Below are 25,903 nucleotides of genomic sequence, written 5' to 3' on the forward strand. Positions count from 1 at the left end.
AAAAAAAAAAAAAAAAAAAAAAAAAAAAAAAAAAAAAAAAAAAAAAAAAGCTACGTAGGCGTATTGCCACGTGGCAATGAGGAGGAGAGTGATATAAATACTCCGAGGTTTGAGGAGAGGAGACAGAAATAGAAAGCGAACACAGTCGGAAAAGGAAGCGAGGAAAGTAAAGGACAAGGGGAGGGCTGTCTCGGTATCAATGCCAAACCACGAGATCAACACCACCGGAACCGGCATCGGCGACGAAACAGTCGCCGACGCCGGTAACTCTTCTCATTCCAATGGTAATCTCAAAGATTGGCACACTTACCCGGTTGCCAGATTGCCCTCTCGTAACAGCTCCTCCAAGTACGATTTTGTTAAGGTAAATTTTGTTTTCCATTCAATTAATTGCTTATTTCTGCAGTGGATTGATGCGAATGTAAGAATTGGATCAATTTCGGTCGATTTCATGTTCGCTTTTGATTTCTTGTTAGGAATTTGCCTCGGAATTCTGCTATTTTAATTTCTATGTTGGGTTGTTTTCTGGCAGGTGAAGGTGTGGTTGGGAGATAACGCAGATCACTATTATGTCTTGTCGCGGTTTTTGCTCAGCAGGATGTTGACAGTGACCAAGGTATAAGTGCATTCAATTTTTAAAGAGTTTTAGCCTAAGAGCCTTTGTTGGTGCCGTGCTTGTCAACAACCCTTTTGATTTATTGATGTATTTGCTTTACATTTTGAGATCCCACGTTGGTTGGGGAGGGGAACGAAACATTCCTTATAAAGGTGTGGAAACCTCTCTCTAGTAGACGTGTTTTAGAATATTGAGGAGAAGCCCAAAGAGGGCAATATTTGCTAGTGGTGGGCTTCGGCTGTTACAAATGGTATTAGAGCCAGTCACTGGACGGTGCGAGGCATTTGTTGGAGTAGGGCTAAACCTTCTCCATAGTAGACGCGTTTTAAAATCGCGAGACTGACGACGATACGTAACGGGGCAAAACGGATAATATATGTTAGTGGTGGGCTTGAGCTCTTACAAATGGTATAGAGCTAGACACTAGGCGGTGTGCTAGCGAGAACGCTCCCCAAGGGGGGGGATTGTGAGATCAAACATTGGTTGGAGAGAGGAACGAAACAATTCTTATAAGGGTGTGGAAACCTCTCTCTAGTAGACGTGATTTAAAACCGTGAGGCTGATGACGATACGAGACGGGCCAAAGCGGACAATATCTAATAGCGGTGGGCTTGGGCTATTACAAATGGTATCAGAGCTAGACATTAGGCGGTGTGCTAGCGAGTACACTAGCCCCAATGGGGTGGATTGTGAGATCCCACATTGGTTGGAGAGAGAAACGAAACCTTTCTTATAAGGGAGTGGAAACCTCTCTCTAGTCGACGCATTTTAAAACCTTGAGAGGAATCTCGAAAAAGAAAGTCCAAAGAGGACAATATCTATTAGCGGTGGGCTGAGCTGTTACAACATTATATTCAATCTATTCTCTGCTAGGGAAGCAAACGTATTGTTGATGTATTTGTAGACACAGGTTTGTTTGAATTCTCATTCATATGTTAATTCCAACTCTTTTAATTTCAGATTCCAAATCATCTTGCTATCAAAATTGCATTGGAGCTCAAGAAGCTGCTTGTAGATAATAGCCTTTTAGATGTGTGAGACATATTCTTATCTTCTCCCCTCTTTGTCATTTTCTGCACCTCCTGTTCCAAGGAGAATGAATATTACCTTCATCTCTCTCTCTCTCTCTAATTATTTTTTTAAAACACTATTGACTCTTTTTTTTTTAATACTATTGTAGCTCACAATCTGATTTGGAAGCTAATATTTTCAAGGTATATGATCTCAGTTGAACGTTTTGGTCCTATACCGATACTACTTTGACAATGTTACTGAAAAATACAATGCTGATGAATTACAATCCCTTTTCATTATGTTGTAATGTGTAGTTATAGCTAACTTTCTTCTAGGACACTATATGCAGCTCATGGAGTTGCGTGGTTATGGGGAAGAGTACATAAATCGGTATAAGATGATGACTAGGTTCGTACATTTCTTTTCTTCCTTAGTTGGAAACCTATATGCATAATGTGTGCTTCCCTTTTATTGTCTCTCTGTATTCTCCGTAACTTTTACAAACGGTTCTCACTTTCAGTTGATGTTGAGAAAAATGTAATATTATGTTTTATCGATCTTGAGATCATAGATGACAAGCACTCTATCAAGAGTTTCATCTTTATTCTACTAATGTTAGTCTGATGTGGGGGTGGGCGTGAAACTTGTGGGCATGCTAGTGGGCGTGAACCTTGGATCGTGATGGACAAAATAACTAAATAAAGTTGGAAATCCATAGCTTTTGATGTGATAATAAAAACACCCAACTCACATCGATCAGAGCGATGAAAATCAAGCCACAATTGGCCATTCATTTTCTAGTATGGTGCCTAGTTAGTAGCGACCTGCTTCCACTGTCAAAATGGATTCTGTGCAATTCCGCTCAAACAGTCATCCATGGATCAAACTTTTCGAAACCTCCATGTTAGGAATTAAGGATTTCTTTTCCTTTTCGAGAGCCCCCATTGCATATATAGCCCTCTTAAGCACCATTGTAAACACAACTTAAGTATGAGAGTTTCAATGAATTGAGTCTTGTTATGACCTTTGTCTATTGCTTTATGCATTGAACTCATTTTTCAATTCTTGTGCATAGCTTAAAATTTTCATGTCTTAGAAACATTCAAGTTTATTTTGGTCTTGAAGAAGTGACTAGGACTTCTGTTCTACGTACTCGTCTTAAAGGTATTTTGCATTTAACTTCTCCTTCAGGTCGAACAATGAACCTAATGCATTTAACCTCTCTCGTATCGTCTTTCCAACAGAATATGGTGCAATCCACCATGGTATTGCATGCTACTCACATATGTTGCTAAGCTCTATGCTATCTTTTCTAGATTTCACCATCAAAGGGTCCCATTGGTGATCCTTGTATGTGGAACTGCCTGTGTTGGGAAGTCAACCATAGCCACCCAACTTGCACAGAGACTTAACCTGCCAAATGTTTTACAGGTCCTGCGCGCACACACACACATATATATATTTAAATCTCTCCCTGATCTATAGTTATGTGTTAACTCTTTGTATAACTGCCTACTGCTAACAATCTTTTATTTCTGCAGACAGATATGGTATATGAATTACTACGCACATCAACAGAGTATGTCATTAATTTATTTTTATCCTTCATATAAAACAAATTTTGTTATATTATGGGTTAAAGCTGTTTAGTATAGATACGATAATCGACTATCCTTCTTTAAGAGTAAGTCTTTCTGCCAAGCATGAGATATCTAGCCATAGTTTTGTGTGTGTAGTTAACAGTTATTCTCATATGTTTCTTAATTGAAATCAGACTTATTTTACTTGAAGTGGTTTCACTTGCCAAATATTTGATAATTTTCGTCTTCTCTGTTCTCGAGGCTGAGGTTTTTCTGTAGCTGTCTTTGTGGGTTATTTTTGTTTATGTTCTCTCTCGTTTAATGGAGGGTGGGTTTTTTTGTTAACTTGCAGTGTTTGGTTTTTGTTTTCAGGCTCTCAGTCGGTTTGTTTTTCCCTGTTTAGGGTTTTCGCTCAAAGCGTCACTTTTTGTTGGTGTTCTGAGTCGTTTTTCTTTTTTGGTTGTTTTTTCGCTCCCTTGTGAAGTTTGTATCATTTGAGCATTAGTCTCTTGATATTCCATCTGTAAGAACTCACATCGGTTGGGGAGTAGAACGAAACATCCTTTATAAGAGTGTGAAAACCTCTCCTTAGCAGACGCGTTTTAAAACCTCTAGGAGAAACCCAGAAGGAAAAGCCCAAAGAGGACAATATCTGCTAGCCGTGGGCTTAGGCTGTTACAAATGGTATCCGAGCTAGACACCGGACAATGTGCTAACGAGGAGAGTGAGCCCCGAAAGGGGGTGGACATGAGGCAGTGTGCCAGCAAAGACGCTGGGCCCCAAAGGGGGTGGATTGTAAGATCCCACATCGGTTGGGGAAAAGAACGAAACACCCTTTACAAGTGTGTGAAAATCTCTTCCTAGTAGACGTGTTTTAAAACCTTGAGGAGAAACCTAGAAGGGAAAACCCAAAGAGGACAATATCTGCTAGCGGTAGGTTTGAGTTGTTATACCGGTTAAAAATAAAAGACCAAATGATAGTGATTTGTAATCCAAGAACCATAATTCATCTTCTCTTTTATTTTAGCATCATTTCTGTCAGATTGTTAATATCTTGCCTAGGGAGGGGATGTAACAAGAAACCAAATCCTCTCGTTTATTCAATTACTTCGATATTAGCAGTCTGCACGTGCATTCATTTTTTGACTACATTCCGCCTTCTGTGTTCCTCGAACCTCATCGAAACGCTTATTCTCTTCCTTTAAATATTTTAGCGCTCCACTGACATCAACTCCTGTATGGGCACGAGATTTTAGCTCTTCAGAGGAGTTAATTACCGAATTCTGTAGAGAATGCAGAATCGTTCGTAAAGGTTTGTCATCCCTTCATTGTAGAGTTTTTTGCTATCCCGTTCGGTGATGGCTTCTATTACTCCATATTTTCTGTATAGGTTTGGCTGGTGATTTGAAGAAAGCTATGAAAGATGGAAAGCCCGTAATAATCGAGGTGAATTTAGTTCAAATCATAACTTTTCAAATTTCAATGAAACACTAAGTCTTGTTTCCTTTCAGAAAAAAATTTAATGGCTTTGCTTAAAATTTTAGGGAATACATTTGGATCCCAGTATATATTTGATGGATGATGAAAGTAAGACACCAGCTAATATGTCAGCAAAAGATACCGAAACGAATCCTTTATCAACGGCATCAGATAATAAAAGTGCAAAGCAGAAGAAGAGTGGCACCTGCATTACGTGTTCTCCTACGAAAGAGTCCGAGCACACCAACCAAGAGAACGAAGGGCTGGATTCTCTGGAAGCTGTAGATATGGCAGGAAATAGCGCTCGAGTTACAGGTTGGTTTGAACTCTGAATTTTGCACTTATTGTGTTCAATATTTTGTTTGGCCTCCTCATAGAATTGAAGAATGCTAACCTAAGTGTTCATGTATTATATTTTGCATTTTATGGTGTTATTCAGATGAAACTCAGAATAAAGGGGAGACGGATCGATCTGCTTCGGTCAGGAAAGATAAGTCTGGTGCTGAGCCAATAATCATACCCATAGTCTTTAAAATGGCTGAATTTGATCACAAGGTTTGTTTATTTTATGTTTATTTGTTTATTTACGAACAACGAAAGAAGCCTAGACTCAAACATAGCATGGGACTGGCATGACATAGCTTTGGTCATTCATTAAGAAAAACTAGAGAGTAGAAAGCAAATACTTTTAATGCCTACAAAAAATAAATGCTTACCTACTTTGAGTATTCCAACTTTCTCAAAAGAATCAAATGAATCTCTAGCAATACATCTATGACTTAGTCTCTCTCCTTTGAATATTCTAGAGCTCTTGACCAAGAACAAGTATTATTATGGACTACTAGTGTGAGATCTCACATCGGTTGGAGGGGGGAACGAAGCATTCCTTAAAAGGGCGTGAAAACCTCTCCCTAGCAGACGCGTTTTAAAACCTTGAGGCTAATGAGGATACATAACGGGCCAAAGCGGATAATATTTTCTAGCGGTGAGTTTGAGTTGTTGCAAATGGTATCAAAGCTAGACATCAGGTAGTGTGCCAGCGAGGACGCTGGCCCCCAAGAGGGGTGGATTGTGAGATCTCACATCGATTGTAGAGGAGAACGATACATTCCTTTTAAGGGCGTGGAAACCTCTCCCTAGCACACACATTTTAAAACTGTGAGACTGATAACGATATGTAATGGGCCAAAGCGGACAATATCTAGCAGTGAGCTTGGGCTGTTACAAGTAGATCTTCTGGACATTGTGACATCATCTTGTTTTGCCTAATAGGTTTAATAAATGAGTATGTGCTCCAATTTCTCTTACAAGTTGCACAAATAGTTTCAAAGCTAACGATCGAAGAGTTGGTGCATAGGCGCCACGGATGATCCATCCTCTTTTAGGATCCATGCGACACCCATTGGATGAGGGATTGATGGGTTCTTTCTAGAATTGGTGATTTGGTGAACTTTTCACGGTAAGAATTAAATTGTTATAAATTCTAGAGTACTGGAACTAAATTGCTCTAAACTAAAGTTTAGAGACTAAACTATTACTTGCATAAAACTTTCGGGACAAAAAATATTTTTTAAACCTTTTCTTGAGAGAGAAGAGACCATAAAAAAACCTTGTTTATAGAAAATCATTTAGTCTTCTTCACACCATGGAAAGGGTGTCCCACCAAAATCGAAGTACGAAATTCGAAATGTTGTTTGGCAAAACGATGGACAAACAAAAAACATCAAGCCCTATTATCCAATTGTTGTTTCTCTATATCATAAGTTTTCGTTATATGAATTTTCTCACGTTTTCGATCTTTGTTTTAGTCTTGTTTATAACGTCTTGTAAGTTTTAGTTGTAATTAGTACTCTCATCTTGTTCAGGCATTACTAGAGGAATGGATCTCCCCTCGAACATTTAATGACAAATGTCCTCTCCAGGTATATAAACTCCTCAAATATTCTACGCACCAATCGAGAACGTTGTGTGTCAATGAGGACGTTGGGCCTCCAAGAGGGTGGATTGTGAGATCCCACGTTAGTTGGAGAGGGGAACGAATCATTCTTTATAAGGGTGTGGAAACCTCTCCCTACCAAACGTGTTTTAAAACCGTGAGGCTAACGGCGATACGTAACAAGCCAAAACGGTCAATATCTGCTAGTGGTGAGCTTGAGATGTTACAAATGGTATCAAAGCTAGACACCGAGCAGTGTGCTAACGAGGATGTTGAGACCCCAAAGGGGGATGGATTGTGAGATCCCACATTGGTTGGAGAGGGGAACGAAACATTCCTTATAAGGGTGTGGAAACCTCTCCTTAGAAGATGCGTTATAAAACGGTTGGGCTAATGGCGATATATAACTGACCAAAGCGGACAATATCTACTAGCGGTGGGCTTGGGCTATTACAAATGGTATTAGAGCTACACACTGGGCAGTGTGCCAGCGAGAACGTTGGGCTTCCAAGGAGGGTGGATTGTGAGATCTCACATTTGTTGGAGAGGGGAACAAAACATTCCTTATAAGACTGTGGAAACCTCTCCCTAGCAAACGCGTTTTAAAACTGTGAGGCTGACAACGATACGTAACGAGCCAAAACAAACAATATCTACTAGTGGCGGGCTTGGGCTTTTACATGGTAAAAAGCCCATTAAAAGGACTCCTATTTTCATGTGAGCTCTGTATCATTTGCTTTATTATTTAATTTCATTTCTATTACTTTCTTTGTCTCAGGATAGAGATAAGCTTATAGCTAACTTAAAAACCATTCAGGGATATCTTTGCTCATTCAAATCACAGGTTTGTTCCTCGGCTGTACAATTGTTGTTCCTGTTCGTGGATAGATTGATGCAATTCTTATTAGGAATTAGTGGGCTGATAGTGTGTGATCAAGTTTAGCATATATCATTTGTTTATATTCTCCTTAAATTATTTGCCACAGGGCTTGATAGTTGTTAACATATCAGCAACAACATTTCCACAAACACTCGATTGGCTGCATGGATATATTCTGCAGGTAACCTTAGTTTTTTTTTTTTAAAACCCGCCTTCAGTTGTTTATCTTTTTCGTATTCGTGTCTTCTTCTAGTACACTCTCGTGCGCTTTCTTTTCTCTTATCTAGCCAATATGAGATTTTATTCGTCCTCTGATAAACTTGAAAGCTATTCGAGTTCTCCATCATACTAAGTTTAGCTATTAGATATATTTTCTATCCCAGCTTGCTTGGACGTTTCTTAAACTATGAGGATATGTCGGAATATGTAACAGCCTAAGCACACTGCTAGCAGATATTTGTCCGTTTTAGCTCTTTACGTATCGCTGTTAGCTTTACGGTTTTAAAACACGTCTGTTAGCTTCACGGTTTTAAAACACGTCTGTTAGGGAGAGGTTTTCATACCTTTATAAGAAATGTTTCATTCCCCTCTCCAACCGATGTGGAATCTCATAATCCGCCCCCTTGTGGACCTAGCGTCATCGCTAGCACACTGCCTGATGTCTGGCTCTAATACTATTTGTAACAGCAGAAGCATACTGCTTGCAAATCCTTTAGCCTGTTACGTATCGCCGTCAGCTTCATGGTTTTAAAACGCGTCTGTTATGGAGAAGTTTCCACACTTCTATAAGGAATGTTTCATTCCCCTCTTTAACTTATGTAGGATCTCATAATCCACTCCCCTTGGGGATCAAGTGTCCTCGTTGACACACCGCCTGGTGTCTAGCTTTTATACTATTTGTAACAGCCCAAGCGCACTGCTAGCAAATATTGTCTACTTTAACCTATTACGTATCGCCGTCAGCTTCACGGTTTTAAAACGTGTCTATTAGGGAGAGGTTTCCACACCCTTATAAGAAATGTTTCATTCCCCTCTCCAACCGATGTGGGATCTCACAATCCACCCAACTTAGGGGACAACGTCCTCGCTAGCACACCACCCGATGCCTGGCTCTAGTACCATTTTGTAACAGCCCAAACACACCTCCAACAGATATTGTCCGCCTTAACCCATTACGTATCACCGTCAACTTCACGGTTTTAAAACGTGTCTGTTAGGAAGAGGTTTCCACACCTTTATAAGAAATGTTTCATTCCCTTCTCTAATCAATGTGGGATCTCATAATCCACCCCCTCAGGGGCCAGCGTCCTTGCTGGCACACTGCCCGGTGTCTAGCTCTAATACCATAGCCCAATCACACCGCCAGCAAATATTGTCCGCTTTATCCCATTACATATCGCTGTCAGCTTCACGGTCTCAAAATGCGTCTGTTGGAGAGAGACCCACACCCTCGTACGGAATATTTCGTTCCCCTCTCCAACCGACGTGAGATCTCACAGAAGAAAAATCCTTTGGCCTATAATATAACGATAATATGTAATCATGTAAGGACTGTGTTAATAGATTCCATAGGATCTATGTTTTCAATCCTTCATTGCAACGACCATGCCAGGAAGTTCTTCTCTGTTAGTATGAGTATCATTGACTATATCTGATATCATTTTGAAGATTTGGTTGTTTGTTTTGTGGGCAGTGCATTGAACAAGGCATATCACCTGTATCAAATGGAAATGCAAGACAGTCCATTGAACACTAATTAAGAACAAAAAATTTGTTCATGTTCTAGCTTATCTTTCTTCACCTTTTTACTTCACAAACAGCAGCCTGCATCATAAGGTTTTTTGTGCTGTTGCCGGTAACTATTTTTTCTTTTAAACAAATTTCAATTTTTAGTGAAGATTACATTCAGTTTATGATTGCAGCTAGAAAACATTAATTATGAGACAAAATCTCATAGCTCATGTTATCCACGTCTTTTATGTTTCATATGTTTATTTTAAATGATGTCGTTTATTTGAGAATTTGTGTAATGGAGTTCGAGTCGATTTTGTAAACCAACGTTGGTATTCATATGCCTAATAAGTGAGGTAGCACGACGGAGGAAAATATGACGAATAATGATACTATGATGTAAAGTTGAGTCGTATCCTTAACTAGTCTCACTTGGCTAGCTAAGACCTCACTATGATCAATTCTACCTAGTTAAAGAAAACTAAATTGTATTAAAAACTGAAATTGATTGGTTTGGTTTTGCGAGATCAAACGTTGGTTGGAGAAAGGAGCGAAACATTCTTTATTAGGATGTGGAAACATCTACCTATTAGACTTGTTTTAAAACTGTGAGGTTATGACGATACGTAACGGGTCAAAGTGGACAATATCTGCTAGCGGAGGGCTGTTATAGATGATATCAAAAGTAGATACATGGTAGTGTGCCAGCAAGGATGCTAAGGCCCCAGGTGGTGGATTAGAGGCCCCACATTGGTTGTAGAGGGGAATAAATGCATTTTACAACTATGAGGCTGACGGGGATCCATAACAGGCCAAAACAAATAATGTCTGCTAGCGGTGGATTGTTATAAACAATATCAAAACCAAACACGGGGCAGTGTGCTAATGAGGATGTTGAGCTCTCGTGGATTTTGAGATCCTACATTGGATTAGAAAGAAGAATGAACTAATGAGGATGCTGAGCTCTCGTGGATTTTGAGATCCTACATTGGATTAGAAAGAAGAATGAACGCATTTCATAAAAATTAAAACTTTAAAGAAGGTGTTCGTGACTAATTTTAACCTAAATAAATGAATCAAAGTAAATCGTACTTAGCTTAGAACCGTATAAAAAGAATAAAATAGACTTTCATAACCCCTTTAAATTAAATTTCACAAACTCCCTCCATGGGGAAACCCTAGCGGTCTCCCGCTTCGTCGTAGCACCTTAGCTTAGTAATTTGGTCGGCCACTCCATGATGTTGAGCGATAATCGGCAACAGTCCATGGCATTGCATTGAGTATCCTAAAATGTTCCGAATTTCAGGGCTTAAAGTCTTAAGTTCTGGCAGGAGGGTTGCAGTCACCACCTCTTTCTTCGGCAATCTAGGGTTTCATCGGGACGCCTTATTAAGCTTCAAATTCTTCTCAGTTCTTCCCAGTAATGCATCGTTTGGATCTTTGAAAGATGAGTGTATACATTCTTTCACTGTTTCATATCTCGCCAATTCATGCGGAATGCCATTACAGACTGCTCTGGATGTGGCTTCCAAGGTAAAGTTCAAAACTCCGAAAAACCCTGATTTAGTTCTTTCGCTTCTCCGAACCCAAGGATTCACCAAATCTCAGATTTCGAAAATTGTTAAGCAATACCCGAGATTGCTGTTTTTTAACTCTGATAGAATTCTTTTGCACAAATTTGAATTTCTGCATTCCATTGGGCTCTCCAAGTCAGAATGTGTTCAGATTGTATATTCATGCCCGTTTATTTTGGGGAGGAGCTTGAAAAACCATTTAATTCCCTGTTACAACTACCTTAAATCTGTGCTTGTTGTAGATGAAAAGGTCATCAAATGTTTGAAGCGTTCACCAAGGGCATTTCGTCGGGTTTTTCCAGACAAAATTGCACCCAACATTGCATTGTTACGAACTTCTGGAGTTTCTGATGTTTTGATTTCATCTTTGGTTTCGAATGTTCCTGATTCAGCATTCCGTAGGCATTCCAAATTCCGCAGCATTGTTAACCAAGTTAGGGATATGGGATTCGACCCTTCAAAAGTTGTGTTTGTTGAGGCCATTAGAGTGCTCTCTGGGATGAGTTCTCTCACCTGGGAAAGAAAATTTAAAGCCTACAGTAAGTATGGTTGGTCAAAGGATCAGACCCTCTTAGCTTTTAAGAAGTTTCCACCATGTTTGAGTGTTTCTGAAGAGAAGATCTTCAAGATAATGGACTTTTTTGTGCACAAAATGGGTTTGATGGCAGTGGATATTGCTACAAAACCCACTGTGATGGTCTTTAGTTTGGAGAAGAGGATAATACCAAGGTGTTCTGTTGTCCAAAGTCTGTATTCAAAAGGTTTATTAAAGAAAGAATTGAGCATCGCTAGCATCTTGCATCCTACAGAAAAGACTTTCCTGGAGAAGTATGTGACCAAGTTTCCTAAAGATGCTACTTGGCTGTTACATTTGTATACTGGAGAGGTCAAAATCTTTGATGTTTAACCTTAATTTTTTTTTTTTTGGTCCTTGATTCATTGATTGCTATGGTCCATTTTCTTGGATGAACTCTTAACTTTTTGGCTCAATATTACATTTTTGGTGTCTGTTTAAATGAAGCTTTTTGTTTCTTCTTGCCTTAAATTTTGGCTGCTAAGTGCTCCATGGTAAGTAAATATCGTCTGTTTTGACATGTTACGTATCACCGTTAGCCTCACTGCTTTGGAACGCGCATACTAAAGAGAGGTTTCCACATCCTTATAAAGAATGTTTTGTTCTCCTCTTTAATCAACGTGGGATCTCACAATCCATTCCTTGGAGCCCAACGTCCTCACTCGCACACCATCTGGTGTCTGACTCTAATACCATTTGTAACCATCCAAACTCACACCACTAGTAAATATTGTCCTCTTTGGTCTGTTATGTATTGTCGTTAGCCTCACCGCTTTGGCCTGTTATGTATTGTCGTTAGTCTCACAGTTTCACAGTTTCAAAATGTGTTTACTACTAGGGAAACTTTCACACTCCTATAAAAAAATGTTTTGTTCCCTTCTCCAACCAAAGTGAGATCTCTAAGTATTATTGTTTTGCCTATGTACGATTTTCAAGCAGGTGTAATGCTGTTAATTTTGTAGCTTGAGATGATTTCCTGTAAATATGTTGGTTTTGCTCAGTTATTTGAGTTGGATTGGCTGCTTCTTTACACCATTACTTCACTTTCACAGGTTGAAGATATGGAAAATCTGGAGAGATCCCTCTTCCAGTGCACCATGTCTCTCCATCTCATCCATCAATGGCCTCCTGCTTCTACTTAATTCTTTGATTAAAATTGTGGTTTTAGAAAGTGAAACCTTTAATATTTGCTTTACTTTGTAATTACATAATCATTATCTTGTATAAATAAGTAATCCATCCAAAAAGAATTAGGTGCGAGTTCAATTATATCCATCATTTTACAACTCACTCACTTAGTCGTCAAACCGTCAAACCACAATTTATCACGTGATTTGTAAACACAAAAATTTGAGCGTTAATTTTTTTAAAAAAAGTAATTAAGTGACCTAATTTTTATGATAGACAATTTTAAGATTAAAAATTTGTTGTTAAAATAATGGAATTTGAAAATAAAGATATTTGATCATTAAAAATAATTTATTTTTAATTATTTAAAAGAAAATAAATTTAAAATGTAAAATTAAATATTAAATTAATCTTGAATAACAAATACATGTTCCAGAGCAATCTTAAATTGGGGATCAAATTATAGATTTTTCAAAAGATTTGCGTAAGAACATTCTCCAAAATTCTCGGAAGAAAAACGACAGGAATGGCCTCGCAAGCAAGAAGAATTGGTAATGGGATTTGTGCGGATTAAGTCGAAACACGAATTAACATTCATCCATTTGAAGGGGAAGTAGGTTTATAAACTTATTATCCGTTTCCCTACAGATGGGGGAATGGGGCGGTGGGTGGCTCTGCTGAATTCCGCCATTTTTGCCTTTCTTTGATGCTCCGATTCACCACCACTCGCTCCAAATCCCATTCGCTGCGATGTCTCTCTATTTTCCCATTTCTTCTCTTCCTCAATTTCACTTACCCTTTTCTTCTCAGCCTCTCTCTTATCCTAACTTGACTCCTCTTCATTCACTTCATTTTTCCTCTTCTTCGTATCTCCCTTCTTCCTCTTCCACTTTCATCCACCGATGCAGAGTTGTCGCCTGCTTCAGATTCTCTTCCATGGCCGGAGGCTTCGATTCTTTCACCGGTTTGTCTTCCTGTCGTGTTTTTAGCGGCGACGGGACAAGGGAGTTTTGTAGCGGGAGCGAGGAAGAAGAGCAGGAGGAGGAGGAGGATGAGGGCAATGTCTCCGATGAAGAATTTGGGGTCGGAATTGAAGAATCTAATGAGATAAATGGTTTGCCTGATCGATGGGATGTCTTGGGGCTTGGACAAGCTATGGTAATTTTGCTGTTTTTCATTCTGTTTCTTGAGGAAATTTCTGTATTGAGATTTAAATTATTGCGAGTATGGTGTTTGATTCTCTCTTGTTGGATAACTGGCTGATTTGAGTGGTATTGAGCTGTTGTAGTTAGAGCAATAGTAATGAACACATTGTTTATGTAAGCGTTAGAAATTTCGGTCAAGACGGTTCAAGGGAAACTTTCTTACGGGATGGAATGATGTTAAAAAAGAAAATCACCTATCTCATAGCCTTGCTCAGGTGACGACCACTACATGATTGAATTTAGGCTAAAGTAGGACAAGTTAAGCAATGGGGTTGTAAAATATACCTCCCAGCCCTTCATCCCTTGGACGTAGGACTAGTCAAACAGTACTATACACTCCCACTTTGGTATAACCTCCTAAGAGGGTACTTGACAGCTGATGGTGGGTTTTTGGGATGGTATGACTCGGCTCCCTGGCTAGTAGCAACCAGTACTTCCCATTGGGTTTTCCTATTTCGGGAATATATGCAAGATGAAATGCTTAGGTGTAGTGAGGTGGTGGCTGCTTATTTCAAACAGGTGAACCCGAAATTTCTACATATTCGATTTTGAACGAAGGAAACAAGAACGTTGGTTCATTTTCAAGTCAAGTGAGAAGCCAAAAACCATAGGTTCGAGGCTGATATTCCCCAGTGGAGTTGCGAGTAGTAGCTCAAGCATAAGAAACAAATCCTTGTAACATGCTGGGCCACTAATATTTATACATCATAATGTTCCATAGAAGCAACTTCAGTTTCTTATTTGATGTAATTTGCAATGATGATTTGTGGTAATTCTTGTGTTCTTCATTGGTGTGGCAACATTATTTAGGTAGATTTCTCTGGTATGGTGGACGATGAGTTTCTGAAGAAGCTGGGACTAGAGAAGGGTACAAGGAAGCTTGTAAATCATGAGGAAAGAGGCAGAGTGTTGCGGGCGATGGATGGTCACAGCTACAAGGCGGCTGCTGGAGGGTCTCTTTCCAACAGCCTTGTGGCCTTGGCAAGGCTGGGTATTAGACCCATGAAAGGCCCTACTTTCAATGTAGCCATGACTGGTAGTGTAGGGAGTGATCCATTGGGCAGCTTCTACAGGTCAGGCTAGGCTCTAGTTTAACTTTATATTTTGTTTTTTTGCATTCTCGATTTAAATTCGTTGGACGGCATGAAACTGAAGTACAAAGAAGTTGCGTGATAAGCTCATAGGCACCACGTCATTGTAACCGCCCAAATCCACCACTAACAGATATTGTTCTCTTTGGGCTTTCCCTTTCGGGCTTCCCCTCAAGGCTTTAAAACGCATCTGCTAGGAGAAGGTTTCCTGTTTTGTTCTCCTCCCTAACCGCTAGGAGAAGGTTTCCTGTTTTGTTCTCCTCCCTAACCAATGTGGGACATCACAATCCACCCTCTTTTGGGGCCAATGTCCTTGCTGGCACTCATTCTTTCCTACCATCAATGTGGGACTACCACCAAATCCTCCCTTTTTGGGGCCCAGCGTCCTTACTGGCACACTGCCTCGAGTCTACCCCCTTCGGGGAACAGCAAGAAGGCTAACACATCGTCTGGTGTCTGGCTCTGATACCATTTGTAACGACCTAGGCCCACCGTAGCAGATATTGTCCTCTTTGGGTTTTCCCTTTCGGGCTTCCCCTCAAGGCTTTAAAACGCGTTTGCTAGGGGAAGTTTCCACACCCTTATAAAGGGTGTTTTGTTCTCCTCCCCAACCAATGTGGGACATCACAGAAGCAATCTTTATAAGGGTGTGGAAACCTCTCCCTATCAGACACGTTTTAGAACCGTGAGGCTGACGAAGATACGTAACGGGCTAAAACGGACAATATCTGTTAACGACTAACGGTGACCTTGGGTTGTTACAAAATTAATGAAAAAATTTGCTAGTTCAATTTAGAAGCATTTTCTTTCAGCATGACATGGCATTCTTCCCTTTCTAGATATCACTTTTTTAGGGATAGATAGCACCCACGTTTCTGAGTCTATAAATATATTACAGTATCTGAACAAAAAGTCCATACCTATGAACAAAGTTGTAGAACAGTTGAAGTTTGAGCTAGCTATTTTCGCTTCCCCGTTTGTTCTCAAATTGAATACGCGCTCATAACGATTTTCATGCTTTAATTTGTTTCATAGGACGAAACTAAGACGTGCAAATGTTCATTATCTTTCTCCTCCTGTCAAGGATGGGACAACAGGAACAGTCATTGTTCTTACTACCCCTGATGCCCAGCGAACGATGCTTGCGTATCAGGTAAACGTTTATTTAAACGGTTTTTTCCATATTCATATGTGAGTATATCTGAAGTGGTAATTTCACAATCAGTTTTAGATGGCCCTTTTCGGTTCTCGATAGTCATAGCTGGTTGGTTCGTTTATCGAATTGGACTAACTTAAAGGGATTCTTCTGGATTTGCTATTTGATATCTCAGGGTACATCTTCCATTGTGAATTATGGTCCAGCGTTAGCTAGTGTAATTAGCAAGACAAATGTACTTGTAGTTGAAGGGTATTTATTTGAATTTCCTGATACGATCAAAACGATTCAAAAAGCATGTGAGGAAGCACATCGAAGCGGTGCTCTAGTTGCAGTCACGGGTTCAGATGTCTCTTGCATCGAAAGACATTTTGACGATTTTTGGTAATTTTCTTCTCAGCCCATTTTCGATTTTGTTTTATTTACTTTGATAAAGAACAAAGCTTTCATTGAAAAAAAAATGAAAATCTTCAAAAGGGAACTCCACTAGACTCTACCGTGACAACTAGAACGTGCGTTCGAATTGTTGTGCATTGTTTCTTTTTCACGCTAAGATGTTCTTTCATTCATTCGTTCAATTTACTGCTTTTCGGATTAAGCGAGTCGTTATTTAAAATATCTTTTCAATTTTATTATCAGGGAAATAGTGGGGAACTATGCTGATATTGTTTTCACAAACCATGAAGAAGCTGGAGCTTTATGTCATTTTGACTCCAAGGAAAGCTCTATATCAGCGGTAAGATATCTTAGTCATTTCGTTCCCCTCGTCTCGGTCACGGATGGGCACCGAGGTTCTTACTTAGGTGTTAAAGGAGAAGCAGTATATATCCCACCCTATCCATGTGTACCTCTCGATACTTGTGGTGCTGGAGATGCATATGCGTCTGGTATATTGTATGGTATCATGCACGGAGTCTCGGATTTGAAACAAATGGGAACATTTGCAGCCAAAATCGCAGCCAGAGTCGTGGGGCAACAAGGAACTCGTTTAAGCGTTCAAGATGCTATGGAACTTGCAGATTCGTTTTCTTGCTTTCAGTCTGATATCGGTTCATCACATGCCTAGACTGTATTGTTCAACTTGATCTTTAAGCTCATTTATTAAGGGCTCAAGATTGCATGGAGATCGTTCAAGGGTTCAAGGTGCCATGGGAGATTGCATATTCATTTTCTTGCTTTCAGTCTGATATCTGAACTGGACAACTTGTTTCTTTAAGCTCATTTTCTTTATTGAGTTCTCTCATCAAAGAAAATACATATGAAAGTGAAGATGTATGGAGATGTGCTTGTAAGCCTCACATGTTAGTAAATGTGTATATTGTTTCTTTTTTCCTATATCTTTTAAGGTTAAACTATGATTTTCGTCCCTACATCTCGGGACTCATCTGATTTTAGGCTTCGGTCTACACATTTAGTTATATAGTGTATATGATGCCTTTGGAGCTTAAGCTACAAGATAATTTGCATACATCTATCTTTTCGGGGTGCAAAATAAGTCGAAAAGAGATAAGTGAAGAAATTAATACCTTAAAAGTACATTAAAAAGTTATTCCTTCCCATATAACACATACGTACAAACTAACCAATACAATTGGACATTCAAAATTATACAAAATTCACGAACCAACGAATGCAACGAACTAATAAAGCATGCAAAGCAAAGTTCAAGCAAGACTCAAAAATGAAGCTATAGAAATATCTATACAAATTCAACTAGGAAAATTTCCTCACCTTAGATAAATTCATGAAATTAGAAATAAAACATGAATCAAACTAAAAAGTAAAAAGCATCCGAACAGAGCAAAACGAGTTGAACCCCACAAAAGATAGCCTCTAATTTCATCAAAGACCTTCAACCAAACTCCTAAATTCATAAGAGAAGAAAGGGAGCATAGATATTAAGAGCACAAATGGCCCAAATATAAATAAATAGTATGTATACACTGTTTCAAAGACATATACGTAGGTAGCCTCGACGATATATGATATAAACACATTGAAGAAGGAAGGGAGACCATATATATATATATATAAACAAAAAAGAAAGTATCAAAAACGCTGTTCTTCTCAACTCAGTAAGCCTCAATAGTGTTATGATCAAAGTTAAAAATAATAACACTGACCAGACATCTTCAGGCGCTTAGTGATAGAGATACAATTGAAGAGATCTTGATTTTTCGAACTTTCGAAGAATATTCCATCTGAAATACTACCATTGTATTGGATCCTATTGTTATTTCCTTCCACTCGGAAGCAGAGGTCCCCTCATTTTGATAATTCCGAGTAGAGTATAAAACACGAAGTCTTGAAGGACCTGCATTTACAAAAAGAAAATATGAAGAGGCAGAAAACTGATGTGTTTAAAGTGCAAATATGAGGAACTACTAGTTCAAGGAATGATCCATCCAAAACTTCATCGAACTCTCCAAGGTCTTAATTGGTGGTTGAAAGGGACTACCATTTTTCCTCGAGAAATTCTCTCAAATTGGTGGTTGAGACAGGAATTTTTGGAAGATAACTTAAAGATCTATTCTTCTTCTTTGAAGTTAGAATCTTAGAAAGAAACAACAGGATCTTCGGTGAGAAGTATAGATATCTCTGTTACTTTTTGGGACTTTGTAGAGTATACAGCTTGTATTTTTAGACTTCTCCCCAAGCTATATTGTCATTACGTGACTCTTTGCATCTCCCCATCTTCCTTTAAAGATAGAATAGGATGCAGCAGTTCCTTGACAGGGGAGATGTATCATCTCCTGTTTTTAAACTTGGTTACTCCCTGTATACATGTATGTTTTGATGTTTCAGCCTTTATCAGTCAATTTTTTTTCCTATATTAGGCCAAAAACAAAATAACTTTAAATATAAGATCCACAGACAGCCTTAAGATCATGAATTTATCTTTATTGACCGATTTAAAGGTGCTCACTACTAACACGTGTAAATCATATTGTGTGGTATATGCATGAAGCCTGTAATGAATTTGAATATTACCAAATCCGATCGTTCTCATCTTCTGGATGACTATGCAACTAACTTTTGATCTTTTGATCTCTCTCAAGGCCTGCATATCTTCTTTCTTCCCTTTGAACTCCAGGAATTCTCCCAGAACAAGGTTATTTCCTTTTAATTCCAACCTGAAGAGGCAGAAAAGGCAGAGATTGCAGAGTAAAATGTTCAGATCATTATGTGCGCAAACTAGTACTTTCAAGCAACTTAATCCCCTTGTATATATTTTTACTATATGTAAATAATAACCAGTATATTTTTCACATTACAATTATTTTTCTACTTCTTATGACAAAATTGTAGTCATATGGAGTGCAGATGTGTTCGTTCTGTAAATCACTAAATATAACTAATTTACTGATGAACATATATAGTAATTGACATCCAACTTTTAAATTATAATGTATAACATGTGATACATGCTTTAAGAAGCTAGTGCAGATAAAGAGGGAAAAAAACATATCAGCACATTTCTTATGGCAACAGCTTAGCCATAGTCCAATCGCAAGTTCCCTCTAGTCTTGTTAGAAAAAAAAATCCTATGTTAAGATTTAAAGTCTGTTAAGGAATTCATACGGGACCTTCCTGCTTCACACAAAACATAATAAATATTTTGATAATTGTTTACTATATTCTTTCTTTTCAAAAAATTAAAACTTATGCATCCAATGATTGGTAGAATCAACATGAACAAATAGATGGAAAAAGTAAGGTGACAGTTCATGCAATAAGCAGTGCACTAAAAGTATGCGTACAAACCTATCCCACATGGGTGCAGTGTTGAGGACAAAATTTAGCTTCTCATCCTTCGATTCCTGCATCTCTTTTTTCCCTCCACGCAGAGCACTCTTTATCCAACCAGAGAACACGCTTTTTGATTCTGGTTTCAACTGTATCCACTGATCATATGTGATGACTTCAGAAGGAAAATAGTTTGAATGGACTGTTCTGCACTTAATAACAAGCAACTTTCAGGAAATTGTTGAGTGGTGCCGTGGATGTCATGATACAAAAATCAAAGATTGCTTCATATCTTTCCTATGTTCCATTAATAGTGAGAACTCAATGTGATATCAAGTTCACAGTAGAGAGAAGTTCAATAATATTTAAATTAGACCAGTGACAATAAGGCATATCAATTCTCCATAGGCTAAGGTGTCAAAGGGAATTGATCCGTTATAAGACTTAGTTTCTGTAAGGAAGATTGTAATAAGCTCACATAAAGAGCTTACTTGAATACTTGCCTTTATATCAATGGAAATCTTGAAGAGCATTGCAACAGAGATTGAGGAGAGTTTCTAAAGATCATTCTTGAAACTGAACTAAACCACCAATAAACATTTTCGTAATATTGAAGAGGAGGGCGTTGACAGAATCCTGTTTCCATCCTCTACTCTAACTTGGGAGAGAATTGTTCTCTAAGTTTGTTTGAAAGGTGTTATTGCACCAACATGTCAATTAATATTAACGTTTCCATAAATTAAAACCTCAATATTTACATTGACATTGACATTGTGAACCTTGGTGATGTAGATATCATATGACACATAATCTATCAGTTTTTGACAAATTGGAATATTTATCTGGCTTCAAGTTAACTATTATGTATCCACTTTTGAATTAGTAAAATGTTAAGTTCACAGCTTGAACTTGAAGAAATACTTTTGCGTGCCTCATCCAAAGTATGGCTAATAGAAAGTAACAATGTGTTGCGATATTTCAAGATTATCGGACTACCTTCTTCAGTAAGGAACCAAGTCCAACATCAGAAGCGTAAAAATAGTGATTATCCATTACATACCGGAATTTTGGGTTGGGAAGCAAAACTTTCCACGACAAATATCCTTCTGGCAGTGCAACTCCTCTCCGCTCAAGGTATGACTCTAGAATTGAGGCCCATCTTCGTGTCTCAGCCACCTGTATTTAAAATTAAACATACGATATAAATATCCATTTCTGTATCTCATTTTCTTTTCTTTTCTCTCTCTCTCTCTCTTTTTTTTTTTTTTTTTTAATTTGGAAACTTTCGGAGATTCATAAGAAGAAGCTTCCACTAGTAATCAAAGATACAAAAAGGACAAACAACTAAAAAGGAATAATTACAAAATTGGTTAGAAAGAGAGCTCTATTAAAAAGTAACACAGTTGTTCTCTCCAAAATCATTCACAGAAAAGGGAAGTATTTCTGTCCAACCAAAATTTCAAAAGACGAGCTCTTATAGCATCTAGAGAATTCACTTTTTTTTTCCCTTCAAAAGGTACAGGGCACACGACTTGTTCCTAGGCTTATTTGATTATTTCCAGCACCACAAGCTCAAAAGCTTTGGACGGTTTACTACAATAAAGAAGTATGGATAGTAGAAAAACCTGATATCCCCTCATCATACCCACTCTATTTTAGAAAGTACCTTCTCAAACGGCAAACTTCTTGATAAAAAATCATTAAGGATCAAAATAAAATAACTCTATTAATAAACACCTCTCGATGAAAAAAACTCTTTTAACACTCTTTTATCTATTAACTAAGGGATCCTTAGTATCTTAATAATATTTCTGTAATCTAACTCTAATGGTATAAACATGTAACAGCCTGCCCACTGCTAGCCTATATTGTCCGCTTTAGCTTGTTACGTATCGTGGTCGGCCTCACAGTTTTAAAACGCGTCTATTAGGGATAGGTTTCCACACCCTTATAAAAAATTATTTGTTCCCCTCTCCAACCGATGTGGGATCTCACAAAACATAACCAACCCCAAGAACAAATCTCATCTTCAACGTGTAATTGAACAAAAGGCACTCTCAAAATAGATTAAAAAAATTGTAAATGGAGCATAAAGTCAACTAGTCCACGAAGAGAAATGTTAAGATGAGCGATAAGCTTTGGCTAAATGAAAGAAACTTACCGGATCAGGCAGAATCTCTGACTTTTGTCTACCGTCGCCTTCACAGATCCAGCTGCCATCAGCACTCACAGAAACAAAACCTGAAAGATTTTTTACCAATACCACCACTGCTTCCCTGTATGAATTTACATCAGTGAAAGCATAAGCAATGATGGCAAAAAGAAAAGGCCAGAATTAACAAACATCATGCAATATGTTTCTAAGCTAGTTGACATTTAATATACTGTTCTTAGCATTAAAGAAGAATACCAAATGTGACAAGTGCAATGGTAGCAGCCACTGTTCTATTTTTCCACTCAAATTAGTATTACACTTAGTATCCCTAGAATTAGTACATCATGCCACGTTTAGACGTAGAATTGAGTAATGTTCTTGCCCCTCATGCTCTCTCATTCGTCTCCCTTCTCGTCACCCTCATTAGTCTCCCTCCCTGTTCTAGAGTCAGTTACAAATTACTTCTCTACGTGCATCATTCTTTTAGCTGAAGTAGCATTGCGGTGTATACATATTCATAACCTCACTCTCTGTAAATTATGAGAGCGAACTAAGAAATTGTCCAAATCTCAAATTCTCGATCAAGATCGTTAAAAGATAACAAATAAGATTTGGTAAGTGAGAAATCTACCCTTTGGTTACAAGCACCATATCAATACTCTGTCGCAAGCCAGTGTCAGCATCTGGAATTCGAAGTCCCACAAAAATCTTTCCACTATAAATCTTTTCTAATCTGCCAAAATTAAAATTAAAAACACAAAAATCAGCATAAGATCACAACCTTCTTCCTGAGCAAAGCAGAAATGCTTCGATGAGAATATACCTCGAAGCAACGGCGAATAGGGCATTAGAATCAGAGGTCTCGATCTCCAATCCATCCCCTTGACCAAAGAATCGTCTGAGCAATCTAAACGCTATGAAACCACAGAGTATCTCAAACCACATGACAGCGCCCTCAACGATTATGCACAGCGAAAACTTGCTCGATCGCAGGAATTAGAAAGGGTATGTGGATTCTAATTTTTGCGAAGGCCGAGTAGGAGTTGGTTCAGGAGAAGAAGGAATGAAGAATTTGCATTTGCTCTCTATGAAATTTCTCGATCATCCTTCCTTCAAAACACTTCGACTCGACCTTACCCAAGTTTCATCAATCACTATACAACATCTCGCGTCTCTTCAATCTCTAAGCTTAGACTTTATACTCAAATTAGTTTAACTTTCAATTTCGTATTTAATAATTTCTTTTTAACTTTAAATTTTATATTTAATAATTTTAATTAAAAAAATCTAGATTTCCATTCATAATTATAAATGTAAGATTTGTGTTAAAAAAATTAAAATTATAATTTAGTAAAAAAATTTAAATTATAAAAATATATGAATAATGACGGACTGACCAATGAGTGATTTGAATTTCAAACAAGTATTTTTATCTTATCTGAATGTTACTTCACTCGTGCTAATCACCGGTCACCTGTCATTATCACAATTTCATGAATATTTAACTGTGAGTTAATGTTAAAATTAATTTAATTTATATAATTACGATTACTAATAAGTTTAAATTATATAATTATAAGTAACTAATTACTAATTAAGATGCAGGGAGAATGATGATACACTTGGATTAAAGCGGCTGCCCTTTTCCTCTCCCATCCTCCTCACTCTCTCTCTTTCTCCTCTATCTCTCCGCCATGGCTCTGCAAGTCTGGGAGACGTTGAAGGAGGCAATCCTGGCATACACAGGCCTATCTCCGTCGACCTTCTTCACTGCCGTCGCTTTTGGCCTTGCCTTTTACTTTCTCATTTCCGGTTTCTTCGCTCCCTCCGACAACAGAACCCACACTAGGGACTTGGGGGAGCAGCTCCAGCCTCTCCCTCCGCCTGTCCAAGTCGGTGAGATTTCTGAGGAGGAGTTGAAGCAATACGATGGCTCCGATTCTGGGAAGCCTCTGCTCATGGCTATCAAGGGCCAGATCTATGATGTTTCTCAGAGCAGGTCTGTTGAGGTTTTTTTTTTTTTTTTTTTTCTCCCAAAATTTTTCTCTCTGTTTTGAGTAATTAGTGTTTGGATAATCGTGATTAGTTTTGATTCGGTTTCAGTTTGTTATTGAGTCAACGTGTTTGTTGAATTCTGTGATGGTATGTGGAATGAGTTGTAGGTCAGCAGGTTTTAGGTTTAATTAATCTGATGCTTTGGTTTTTACCAGTACAGCTCTACTTTTCGTACAAATTTCTACTGTTTTCTGAAATTTGATCCTGCTGTATTGAACCGCTATCGAAGATTTTTAGGCTATTTCCAATTCGTTTTCTTTTCCTTCCTGTTTTCCATTGTCCAATTGATGCAAATTACTGTGAAATAAGAATATTGATAGTTTTTGTGCACTTTGTGCTTCTTTCTTGGTGGTCGATTTGATTTCGATAGATTTTGTGAATTCTTGTACTGAACCGCTTAGGCTTTTATCTTTTATAGTGTTCTATGCTTGTCAGATCATAGTTCTGAAAACCAACTAGGAAACATCTTCATTTTTGTTGTTTCTGTTTTTCAATCCAAACTTTTTATCACTATTATGGTGGTGCAGAAAACCTCTCCTAGTAGATTGATGAGTTTGAACATGTTCTTCTTCTGAATTTGAACTTTGCTGTTTCTTTTTTCCTTCTTATAGCTGTAATCTTCTATGTATCTAGCTTTGAATATATTTGTTCTCGACTGTTGCTTTTGCCATTCAATTACAGTTCAAGGGCTATTCTGGGTGTGTTTGTAAAGGGCCCGAGGCCAATTCTCCTTTCATTTGTTGGGGAATGTTTATACATGCTCATGATTTCAAAGAGAGAATAAGTTGAACAGAACACAATGTGCTAAAAAGCAGAAAGTTGCTTTTCCAAAAGCTTAATAAAAACAGGCCCTTGTTTCATGGATTTTCGGTGGCTATCTGTTTCCATGGTGGTTTCTTTCTCATTATGTACGATTTACTATACTACGCCGAGGCTGTAAAAGTGATTATCCGATTCGTTGCAGCGTCTTGGAGTACTACATTTGTATAGTTCGTTTTCATTTTCTGTATTTCTCTCAATCATGCCGTTTTGTTGTTTCAATTTATCTTCTAACCCATTCTTTCTTTTAGGATGTTCTATGGACCTGGGGGGCCCTATGCCCTTTTTGCTGGAAAGGATGCAAGCAGAGCTCTTGCAAAAATGTCTTTTGAAGAGAAAGATCTGACTGGGGATATCTCTGGTCTCGGTCCGTTCGAACTTGATGCCTTACAGGACTGGGAATACAAATTCATGAGCAAATACGTCAAAGTTGGGACAGTCAAGAAGCCAGTTGCTGAAGGCGGCGATGCTGCACCTGCCGTGGTCGAACCTGCAGAATCAAGCACTGCTGAAGTTAGCAAACCTGCTGAAGAAGAACGCCCCTCTGAATCTCGAGCTGATAAAGCTGAAGAAACCCCTGCTGTTGCCAATGTTGAATAATATTTTGACCACACAGATGCCCCGTACCGACCGATATACGAGAAGAGAACAATGGACGTGTACTCATGTTTCAGTAATCTCATTTCACAGATAAATCAATCGAGTTATATGTAGGATGATGATGATGATATTATAGGTGTGGTAAAGACTTGATTTATTCTCTATTTTTGTTTTATAAACATCTTACAATAAGTTAGATTACCAAAATTCCATTGCCATTGTAGCCACCATTAAATTTGTTAGGAATTCTTCGATCTTGGAAAGATTACCAAAACGAGCATAACTCAGCTGTAATCGACTGATGTAACGCTTATCGTTACAAAAAGAGTACCAAAAAAAGTATAGTACCAAAAAGTACTTTGAAAAACATGGTTTTGGGCTTGTCATTAAGGGAGTCTGTTAGAACAGTTTCCTTTTGTTTGTGTCGAACCAGTGAACTGTGTTATAAGTTTTATAATTAGGGTTTAAATACATTTTGATAGGATAATAATTAATATTACCTCAAATAACATATACGCCAATTTATACAAACATTACCATTTTTACATTCTATTTAATAATAT

At 38.2% G+C, this 25,903-nt stretch overlaps 5 protein-coding genes across 6 annotated transcripts; 4 read left to right on the forward strand and 1 right to left on the reverse strand.

Moving 5' to 3' along the window:
- Nucleotides 1–115: 115 nt before the first annotated feature.
- Nucleotides 116–9,532, forward strand: LOC111490820. The gene is made up of 15 exons (XM_023139438.1): nt 116–364; nt 533–616; nt 1,577–1,650; nt 1,797–1,830; nt 1,980–2,038; nt 2,947–3,061; nt 3,172–3,209; nt 4,425–4,522; nt 4,601–4,656; nt 4,755–5,004; nt 5,129–5,244; nt 6,555–6,611; nt 7,404–7,469; nt 7,612–7,686; nt 9,199–9,532. Exons 1-15 carry the CDS (start codon nt 200–202, stop codon nt 9,259–9,261), a joined length of 1,350 nt encoding a protein of 449 aa, XP_022995206.1. The 5' UTR covers nt 116–199; the 3' UTR covers nt 9,262–9,532.
- Nucleotides 9,533–10,365: 833 nt separating this feature from the next.
- On the forward strand, nt 10,366–11,850 carry LOC111491435. Its single transcript, XM_023140349.1, has 2 exons — nt 10,366–10,769; nt 11,053–11,850. The coding sequence occupies exons 1-2, from the start codon at nt 10,727–10,729 to the stop codon at nt 11,715–11,717; spliced, it is 708 nt and encodes a 235-aa protein (XP_022996117.1). The 5' UTR covers nt 10,366–10,726; the 3' UTR covers nt 11,718–11,850.
- A 1,224-nt stretch (nt 11,851–13,074) lies between these two features.
- Nucleotides 13,075–17,317, forward strand: LOC111490810 (uncharacterized sugar kinase slr0537-like). Its single transcript, XM_023139422.1, has 5 exons — nt 13,075–13,670; nt 14,528–14,790; nt 15,844–15,961; nt 16,140–16,348; nt 16,604–17,317. The coding sequence occupies exons 1-5, from the start codon at nt 13,263–13,265 to the stop codon at nt 17,028–17,030; spliced, it is 1,425 nt and encodes a 474-aa protein (XP_022995190.1). The 5' UTR covers nt 13,075–13,262; the 3' UTR covers nt 17,031–17,317.
- Nucleotides 17,318–17,858: 541 nt separating this feature from the next.
- Nucleotides 17,859–23,063, reverse strand: LOC111490811. Its single transcript, XM_023139423.1, has 7 exons — nt 22,690–23,063; nt 22,498–22,599; nt 21,873–21,987; nt 20,772–20,887; nt 19,730–19,918; nt 18,956–19,098; nt 17,859–18,278 (listed from the first exon to the last, which is right to left on the reverse strand). The coding sequence occupies exons 1-7, from the start codon at nt 22,809–22,811 to the stop codon at nt 18,097–18,099; spliced, it is 969 nt and encodes a 322-aa protein (XP_022995191.1). The 5' UTR covers nt 22,812–23,063; the 3' UTR covers nt 17,859–18,096.
- A 408-nt stretch (nt 23,064–23,471) lies between these two features.
- LOC111490814 (membrane steroid-binding protein 2-like) lies at nt 23,472–25,558 on the forward strand. Of its 2 annotated transcripts, XM_023139426.1 has the most exons (3): nt 23,472–23,865; nt 24,992–25,207; nt 25,247–25,558. In XM_023139426.1, the coding sequence occupies exons 1-3, from the start codon at nt 23,561–23,563 to the stop codon at nt 25,338–25,340; spliced, it is 615 nt and encodes a 204-aa protein (XP_022995194.1). In that variant the 5' UTR covers nt 23,472–23,560; the 3' UTR covers nt 25,341–25,558. The 2 variants fall into 2 exon arrangements, with proteins under 2 accessions (XP_022995194.1, XP_022995193.1); XM_023139425.1 differs by having other exon boundaries at nt 24,992–25,558.
- Nucleotides 25,559–25,903: the final 345 nt, after the last annotated feature.

This window comes from Cucurbita maxima, unplaced genomic scaffold (assembly GCF_002738345.1).
Source record: "Cucurbita maxima cultivar Rimu unplaced genomic scaffold, Cmax_1.0 Cma_Scf00016, whole genome shotgun sequence".
In the NCBI taxonomy this organism is placed as follows: Eukaryota; Viridiplantae; Streptophyta; class Magnoliopsida; order Cucurbitales; family Cucurbitaceae; genus Cucurbita; species Cucurbita maxima.

Bases quoted from the DNA above. Each gene is read 5' to 3' on its own strand.
- LOC111490820 (XM_023139438.1), top strand. From the start codon at position 200: ATGCCAAACCACGAGATCAACACCACCGGAACCGGCATCGGCGACGAA. The intron at 1,651-1,796 runs GTGAGACATATT...ATACTATTGTAG, and splicing joins GATAATAGCCTTTTAGATGT to CTCACAATCTGATTTGGAAG. The intron at 5,245-6,554 runs GTTTGTTTATTT...CATCTTGTTCAG, and splicing joins TGGCTGAATTTGATCACAAG to GCATTACTAGAGGAATGGAT.
- LOC111491435 (XM_023140349.1), top strand. From the start codon at position 10,727: ATGCGGAATGCCATTACAGACTGCTCTGGATGTGGCTTCCAAG. The intron at 10,770-11,052 runs GTAAAGTTCAAA...TGCTTGTTGTAG, and splicing joins CTCTGGATGTGGCTTCCAAG to ATGAAAAGGTCATCAAATGT.
- LOC111490810 (XM_023139422.1), top strand. From the start codon at position 13,263: ATGTCTCTCTATTTTCCCATTTCTTCTCTTCCTCAATTTCACTTACCC. The intron at 13,671-14,527 runs GTAATTTTGCTG...AACATTATTTAG, and splicing joins TGGGGCTTGGACAAGCTATG to GTAGATTTCTCTGGTATGGT. The intron at 16,349-16,603 runs GTAATTTTCTTC...TTTTATTATCAG, and splicing joins AGACATTTTGACGATTTTTG to GGAAATAGTGGGGAACTATG.
- LOC111490811 (XM_023139423.1), bottom strand. From the start codon at position 22,811: ATGTGGTTTGAGATACTCTGTGGTTTCATAGCGTTTAGATTGCTCAGA. The intron at 20,888-21,872 runs GTAAGTTTCTTT...TTTTAAATACAG, and splicing joins CAGAGATTCTGCCTGATCCG to GTGGCTGAGACACGAAGATG. The intron at 19,919-20,771 runs GTATGTAATGGA...TATTAAGTGCAG, and splicing joins CTTCCCAACCCAAAATTCCG to AACAGTCCATTCAAACTATT.
- LOC111490814 (XM_023139425.1), top strand. From the start codon at position 23,561: ATGGCTCTGCAAGTCTGGGAGACGTTGAAGGAGGCAATCCTGGCATAC. The intron at 23,866-24,991 runs GTCTGTTGAGGT...TCTTTCTTTTAG, and splicing joins TATGATGTTTCTCAGAGCAG to GATGTTCTATGGACCTGGGG.